General features: G+C 40.1%; 1 protein-coding gene across 1 annotated transcript in view; it reads right to left on the bottom strand.

Moving 5' to 3' along the window:
• Positions 1–241: 241 nt before the first annotated feature.
• The window catches only part of CCDC14 (coiled-coil domain containing 14), an 84,659-nt gene continuing 76,137 nt past the window's right edge, over positions 242–8,763 (bottom strand). Inside the window, exon 13 of the mRNA XM_030210436.1 lies at positions 242–2,177. Within this exon, the coding sequence (XP_030066296.1) occupies positions 1,121–2,177 (1,057 nt within the window). The 3' untranslated portion in view covers positions 242–1,120. The remainder of the gene's footprint in view (positions 2,178–8,763) is intronic.

The following is an 8,763-nucleotide window of genomic DNA, read 5'->3' as shown; positions in this document are numbered from 1 at the left end:
CAGTGGGATACCTACGGCCTTAAGAAGTACTGTAGGCTAGGCAACCTATGGGTCTCTCATAAAATTCTGTCCTTCGACTAGCCAAGAAACAGCATTTCTAAAGCAAGCAATGGTACTTGAACTCAAGATCTAACTCAGCTAGAGTGAAAGAATAAAAGGAGACCAACTTGCCCACCCTATGCAGGGTTCAGGTGGAATTTCTCAAACATGTCACACTGTAACAATGAAAACAAGGTTCTATTCAGTAGTAACTGCTGTGATTGCATCGCAACCATCATATCAGCATTATCACACTTGATTTTATTTAAGAACAAAAACAGATTACAGTGAAACCTATCACTGCCTCTGAAAAGATGCACATTTCTAGTATAGACATGTAGGTAAATTATGCAGACCTGGGAGGCTCATAAAAGACTTGATATAATGATGATGGGGAACTATAAAAACTGAGGAAGCAAAAATGTGTTATTAAACCAGTCCTTGATAGCTTGCATAACATGTCTTGTAAACACTAGAATTTCATTCTTAAAAACATCACAAAATAGAGTGCCATAATTTTGTGGCAAGTGCATATTATAGAAAGCAAAATATCCTTCCACAATCCTCCCACTCAATTTAAAGCATCCTAATTAAATATAATTATTCTGCCCAGGTCAAAAAGTACATAATTTATTTCAATAATATTTAAGTCAGTAATTGCTTGTGTAAACAACAGCTATTATGTAAAACACATTCTATGACATTCTAAACCTAGCCATTCATATAAAATTTTAAAAATTTGCCTAAAAATATTTCAATTAAATCATGACTAGCATGAAAGGAAGTCTTAACAATTAGTACCACAGTAAAGAGCTGGAGGAGTTGAAGCAATCCCTCCAGGCACTAATAGAAATCCTTAATGCTGCTGTTAACAGTGCTCAGGAGGCTTTTTTATGTTATTTTAAATTTAAAAAGCCAAAATGCATTATTTGAATTTATACAATATCATGTGCATTTGTTGTAGAAGCTCTTGTTAGTGATGTGATGGACCTCTGAAGTAGACAGACTACAGAATTTCCAACACAACCACTTTCCATAGAGAATTATTACAGAAAAGGCACAGTTATGTTAATGATCTCATTCATTTATTCAGGAAGCCAGCCTGCAACGTCCTTTGTAATCTAGCTATGTCAGCATCCAAAGCAGCTAGCCCGTTCCTAAAGTCCTGGTCATCATGTGACGTAAACGATGAGAAGGAAGACAAGCTCCAATCTGACTTTCCTAATTTGAAGTCAGAAGCTGAGAAAACAGAGCTGTCAATGGAATGGTTGTTTGTGGTTTGCATAGTTTTTGCTTGATCACATGGCAGAAAACTGAAAAGACCATTAGCAGATCCCGAGCTTACCACCTTGCTAGAAAAATCAGCAGGAAATGCATTTATTATTTCCTTTGATTTTATTGGCAACCAATCATCTTCTAGCTTAGTTGTCTCCATCATTTCACAGCTACTGGCCACAATTTTCTTTGAACCAGAGTTGCCAGTATATTTATCATCCAAAATTTTCTTTGCATCTTCTGACTGCTCAAGAGGTTGGAAGAAATTCCTAAATCCATTATTCTTCTCTGAGTCAGAGACTCCAGTGTTACATTCCAAAAGTCTAGAAACTGCACTGGACTGTGGTGGAGTGCACATTTTCTTTTCAGACACAGCTGAATATTTTTTGGAAGGACTGCTCACCAGGTGTATACAAGTGGTCTCATTTAATCTATGTGCATCACCCATCTCAGTACCAAAGTCACTGTTTGTTGCTGCATTCTGCTTTGAAGAGCCATGGGGGATAATAGGTGACAGCCGACCTGACAAGCCAGCAATATTTTTGAAAGCCCCCAGGGATTCTCTAGGTATAGGGAACTTTTCATATTCTATGTCAGGGACACTGAAATTTTCATAATTCTGCTCTGGTCCTTCCATATTACTGTGTCCGTTTGAAAAAGGTGGCTCTGAGCTGTTCAAAACTTGGTCAGTTCCTAACTTTTTCAGATAATTCATGACAGAAGTACTAGCAGGGCTCTGGTCATCCTGTAGCTGGTTTTCATAGACATTTAGTAGAGACTTTGTAAGGCTTTTTCCAGGCTTACTACGGAAGGTGTCCACACTGAGATCAGACAGGAGCTTAGCCATACTGCCTTGCAAGGTTCTGTTAACAGTAATGGAATATGTCAGTAAAGTCTCCCACATTCCGTCAAAACACATATTAAACATTACATAAATGATGCACAGGACTTTATAAAATTAAATGAAAATAACCACACTAAACATGCTGAGACATATCTTCAGTCTTTACTAAATACAGTGATAAACTAATGTGCGCTGTTTATGCCCAACTTGAAGCAGGAATTCTACATTAAGGTGTTATTTTAGAAGCATCTGCATGTATAAATAGCAGCATTTCCACATATGGATTGCATACACATGTAAATGATAAATCTCAGAAAGCCACAATTTACATGTGGCTATCAAACCGCACAGATATTAAGGGGCGAGATGGGACATGTTTGGGCAGAACACCTATATGTGTATTCCCCAAGAAATACTGTATGAATTTACAAAAAAAAATTTACCCATTGGCTGTTACATCTATTCAGAAGCACATACAGATTTTTTTTTATTTTTAAAAGTGCTCATTTTGGCCAAGGGTTTTACATGTAATTCTCCTTAATCTCCAATTGTTTATTTCTGCCTTCAAAATGAAGATATAACACAATTATAACATAATGATGGCCTTATCACTTAATTGGAAGCTCTTACATATTGGATTGTAAAATGGGTCAGCTACACATGGAAGCAATATCATTTACATGTGGAAGCATCAAAATTATTGCCATACTGGGAAAGACCAAAGGTCCATCAAGTCCAGCATCTTGTTTCCAGCAGTGGACAATCCAGGTCACGAATACCTGACAAGATCTCAAAAAAGTACAATACATTTTATGCTGCTTATCCCAGAAATAAGCAGTGGAATTTCCCCAAGTCCATTTAATAATGGTCTATGGACTTTTCCTTCAGGAAGCCATCCAAACCATTTTAAACCCCGCTAAGCTAACTGCCTTTACCACACTCTCTGGCAACTAATTCCAGAATTTAATTACACGTTGAGTGAAGAAAACATTTTCTCCAATTCATTTAAAATGTATTACTTTGCTGGCTTCATCGCACGCCCTCTAGTCCTAGTATTTCTGGAAAGAGTAAACAGATGATTCACATCCACCCGTTCCACTCTACTAATTCTTTTATAGACCTCTATCATATCTCCCCCTCAGCCGTCTTTTCTCCAAGCTGAAGAGCCCTAGCCGCTTCAGCCTTTCCTCATAGGGAAGTCGTCCCACTCTCTTTATCATTTTTGTCACTCTTCTCTGCATCTTTTCTAATTTCACTAAATCTTTTTTGAGATGCGGTGACCAGAATTGAACACAATATTTGAGGTGCAGTCGCACCATGGAGCAATACAAAGGCATTATAACGTCCTCATTTTTTGTTTTATTTATTTACAGCATTTATATCCCACAATTTCCCACCCATGGGCAGGCCCAATGTGGCTTACAACAATCTACATAAACACACAGCAAGTCAGGGGTCAAACAAATAATGTCCTAGAAGTATAATGGGGAAAAGGCAAAAGCGAGGTAAAGAAAAAGAGAAAGAGCAGCGGTGAGTAATGTGACATTCATTTCCAAATAATACCTAATATTCTATTTGCTATCTTAGCCGCTGCAGCACAGTGAGCAGAAGGTTTCAATGTATCATCAATGACGATGCCTAGAGCCTTTTCTTGGTCGGTGACTAACGTGGAATCCTGCATTACGTAGCTATAATTTAGATTCCTCTTTCCCATGTGCATCACTTTGCACTTACATTAAATGTCATCTGCCATTTAGATGCCCAGTCTCCCAGTCTCGCTGCCTCTATATGGAAACTGTCAAGCTCACACTGTTCATTTTTTTCAATATATATGTTTGCAAAATGGCTGATCCTGCTGCATAAGTGGGCAAATACATGTGCACTCCTGCACTTCCATATATGTATTTTATAAAATGTTTCACATTCAGCAGTGACTTTCTAAAATACTGCTGAAAATAACAATATCCCAACCTGCACGTCTCAATTCTGATCTTGACATTCCATGCAAAATGTGCCTTCACATGTGAAATGTTCAGGTTGTCTAGCAAATACCGGGATCCTCGTTAGTTGCTTGGATTTAAGAATTTTTACATGAACACATGTAAGAGTGGATGAAGTATACTGTTTAATATGCCTAGTGTACAAATTGACTGTAAACTGATATAGCTAAAGAATAAACTGTACAGTTTAGACTCCAGTTTCTATGATAGTTAGTTACCTTTAACTCTTTAGTATGGTGTTTTGAGACAAGCATTAAGGATAATCAAGCAGGCTTACCGTAACTACTTTCCTTCTGATATTTAGTTAAATAAACAGAGGAAGAATCCTATACTAACAGGGCAAGAAATGTCCCTATACTTCCCCCTATTTAAATAGACCAAGTGCCATGCCATTTAAATCTTTATAGACTAGAAATATTTTAAGATACATTTTTGCTATACATATATACACACACACACATATATATATATATATATATATATATATATATATATATATATATATATATATATATATATATATATATATATATATATATATACACACATACACACACCACCATCTTGTGGTCTATGACTAGTAATGCAGAAAGACTGGTTTACTTGCTATTAAAGAAAAACAAATTTCAATACAGGGTGTTATAGCACATACATTTTTATAGGATGGAGAGAAGTGCTGTGGTGAATTAAAACACATCTGATGGATAAAAATAAGTCAATCTGAATACTGATCCTTTCAACTGGCACTAGCCAGAAACAGCTCCTTGCCAGTTAAATCAACTGTTCAGGGTTAACTGCAAAATTTTCAGTGGCATTTATCTGGTTAGTGCTGAACTGAAAGCTGGCTATTTTGGGGGCGTTCCAGGGGCAGAGTCCATACTTGGCCAGTTAAGTGCAAATATGTGATTGGTTAGCATTGAAACCTGAAATGTTTTTCTGCCAAAAGAGTCTAATGTTCGAGCTTCTCTGCCTGGAGGAGCAGAAGCATGAGATGTAGCACTGCAAGTGTGTTTTAAAGCAGACTCCACAACTAGGGAATGATGACGTAACTGAGTTTTCTCAAACACAGTGCATTTCTGTACTTTATACATTGTGCCAATTTTCTTTGGAGCAACTTGAACTGTCAGTGGAGTCTCCCAGTTTTTGAAGAGAGTATTTTTCATAATTGTATGAAGTGGAAAAGTGATTCCCTCTCTAGGAGGAGAGTCATAATCTAGAACCTCAAACAGTTCTGAACAAGGTTCTTCCTGTGTCTCTAATTTGAAGGTATGGCTTGAGCCATCTTACAGAAAGCTCAGAAACAATATACTCTCTGGAGGAGCTCTACGTCTCTCAGGTGGTGAAAGATCAGATAGAATGCTATAGGACTTCTTAGCTGAGATGTCCTGTGAGTCCTAATCTGTCTCCCAGGAGTACTGTTCTTGGGAAGTACGAGGAAGACAGCGCCAACTACAGCACTGACTCTGCGTTGAGGTAGAGGAGTCTCCGAGGTTGGAGAAAATTCCTCTGCCATTTATGCATACGTACTTCTCCCGACATTCAGCATTGAACTGGTGTGCGAGACCTCTCCCATGGCTGTTTCACCAATGTATCAACAGACCAGGCTGAGGCTGGCACAAGCACCTTGAAAGCCTGTTTAGACCATGAACACAGTAGCTCTGAGAGCTCCTCTTTAAGCATAGCCCCAGATTTCTTCCTGTGGAGTCAGCGTCGGTACCGGCTGAGACAGCGGAGTAGAGGCAGCCTCGGTTTTAGCCTGTGCAGGTGTAGGAGATCTCGAAGACCTCAAAGGCTCTTTATGAGAAATTAGCTGGAAAGAAGTAGAGCGGTCACTGCATGGACGCTTCCTGTGCATCTAGGATGTCAATGCAAAAAGGAGGTGTTGAGTGTCTGGAGGGAAAACGATGGTGATGCTTCTTAGGCTTTTTTATGCTACAGGGCCCTAGATACACACAATACCAGTGAAGATGATATAGAGTCCTTGTGCTGTCGAAGTACCGAGTTTGACCATCTGAATCTTGCAGTTACGACCCTGATGTTGACAAAGACTCTAATGCAGGTTCCTTGTCAACTGCTGAAGCCCCCTGCCATACTCAGTGCCAATGTTGATGCAGAACCAAAAGGTTTTTCACAGTGAACTCTGCGGACTTTAAGGGTCCTTGCTTGCATGCACAGGCTACATCGGACTCAAAGCACTGAACACACCAGTTGAGAGTGTCTGTGTCTGAAATAGTCCTATTGCATCGAGTTTAAAATAAAAAATCATCTCTGATACAAAATATATTTTACTGCAGCACAAGCTGAAGTGAGTTCCCAGAGAGTTGGCAAGGGAGGGGGCATTTGCTCTTGTCAACAATCCTGGGACTGGCACCTGCAAGAAGTCATGAGCTGAGATGTTCTGGCTAATGCGAGTAGAGGGTCAGGTGCAAGTAGAAGGGAGGGGGAGCTGAGGAGGACAAAATGATCTGTGATGTTATTTCTTCGCAGATGTTGTCCTAAACATAATTTGTTTATACTTAGAGCTTGAGAACATGTGAAGTCATTTCTTATCAACTGATAAGGGCCAAGAGCTCTGGTGAGAAAGCCAGGGTCCATTGGAATGAATAGGGTCAAAATGGTATAAAAAGGGCAGTTTAGAGGGTATTAGATCAGAAGACTCTAGAAGGCTGGAGAGAGATGTGTAGTGAAGTGCTGCTCTACCATGTGACTGCCTGATTTGCCTGTACTATCTTTGGGTAAGGCACTGATGCTAATAAACTATATTACTATATCTACTGACTTACTGGGTTTCTTTCTAATTGAGGAGCCTGCTGCTGCTCTGTGTAAAACTGTCATGAGCAGACACAAGGTTTGGGGTAGTTAAGTATTTAGAGGGAACATGCAATCCTTTACAGGATAGTAGAAAGCCCATGGCTTCCGCTGTCCAACAGAGATGGCAGACCTAATTATTGTACACAACAGAACAGCAGGATGGCTCCAAGCGAGTTCATTTGAACGTCTTGCTTTGATGAAGATGTGAGGTTTCTTAGGTCTAGGGCATGTCTCAGTCCTCTTTTCTTTGGAATGAGGAAATATTGGGAGTAGAAACCTTAGCCTTTGTCATGGTCTAGCATTTGTCCTACTACATTTTCTTTAAGTAGGGTCTGTATTTCCTCACCGAGGGTGTCCACTTGGTGAGAGGGGGGTGAAGTTCCTGGAGAGAGGGCTTTCAGAGAGCAGACTGCAAAACGTTTGTAGTGTAGCCTTGATCAATTATCTCGCGTATCCATCTATTGGTGGCGATATTGTACCATGCTTCCTGGAAAAACTGAACATACCTCCTGATTGGGGGACTGTCAAAAACTGAGAGCGCTGCTTCCTCTCACCTTTTGAGGCTGGGTAGTGAAGGAGTAAGATCCAGAGTTGATTGCAGTATGAGGAGAGATGGTGCCTGGGGTAGGCCTGCTAGCTACGTCTATATGAGAATAAACTATCTGGGTGAGCATTCGGTAGAGAACAGCGACCAAAATGATTAAGATGATGGAGTAATTTTCATGTGAAGAAAAGCTAAAGAAATTAAGGCTCTTCAAAATCCTGAAGAAAGTGGAACGGGTAAATAAAATTGTTTACTCTTTGAAAAAAGTACAAAGACTAGGGCACATGCCATGAAATTACATTGCAAATACACTTAAAACAAATAGGAGAAAATATTTTTTTTTCCGTTCAAAATATAATTAAGCTCTGGAATTCGCTGCCAAAGGATGTAGCAAAAGCAGTTCATGTAGATGTTTAAAAATTAAGGCAGACTTGGGGCAAGTGCTGTTTATCCCTAAAGCTAAGTACCATGGAATCTTGCTGCTTTTTGGGATGTTGCCAAGTACTTGTGATCTGGATTGGCCACTATTAGAAACAGGATACTGAGCCAGATGGACCTTGGGTCTGACAGTATGGCAATTCTTATTTTCTTATGGGAGTGTTGGTAGTACAGGATTTTCAGTTTATGGGCAGTGATATGGGCTCCCAGTATGGCTCCCTCAGAATTTCTGCTTGTCTATTCAGTGTCTTATGGTACTTGCCGGGGGAGGAGGGGGCAGATGGGAACAGTGGTCAAGTGACTTTGCAGTTTTGGTTTCTTTGAGAACAGCTTCCACTACAACAAAGTGATGAGGGAGCCCAAGATTTGTCATGCCCAGGTGTGCACTGGACCTTGTAATTCATATCCAAGCATTTTAGAGGCTGTCTGTGATGAAAAGTATAGTCCCTGAAGGACTGTGTACACAGGAATGGCTGTAGCTCTCCTCAATGAATCTATACAATTTTGGAGGGCCTGAATGAGATACTGTAGCAGTTGCAGCAGCAGCAGCAGCAGCAGCAGCAGGATAGTGCTGTCCTGGTTGTGCTGTTGAGCTTGCTGGAACTAGTTTGAAAGCAGAGCCACAGTTAGCTATAGGAGGATGGTTCTGGTTGCTCTTGCTTGAGAGATTGCCAGCAGGTGATGAACCCTTGTATTTTTTTAAAAGGGTATGACAGTGCAGCCCATTGTTTTGAAATACCTTACTTCCGCCTTTAAGTCCCTGATCTTTCTTCCCGTCAGGGAGCCTCACAGTGACAAAGTTGAGGTGGGGG

This window comes from Microcaecilia unicolor, chromosome 7 (genome assembly GCF_901765095.1).
Source record: "Microcaecilia unicolor chromosome 7, aMicUni1.1, whole genome shotgun sequence".
In the NCBI taxonomy this organism is placed as follows: domain Eukaryota; kingdom Metazoa; phylum Chordata; class Amphibia; order Gymnophiona; family Siphonopidae; genus Microcaecilia; species Microcaecilia unicolor.
This window is presented reverse-complemented; position numbering and strand designations above follow the sequence as displayed.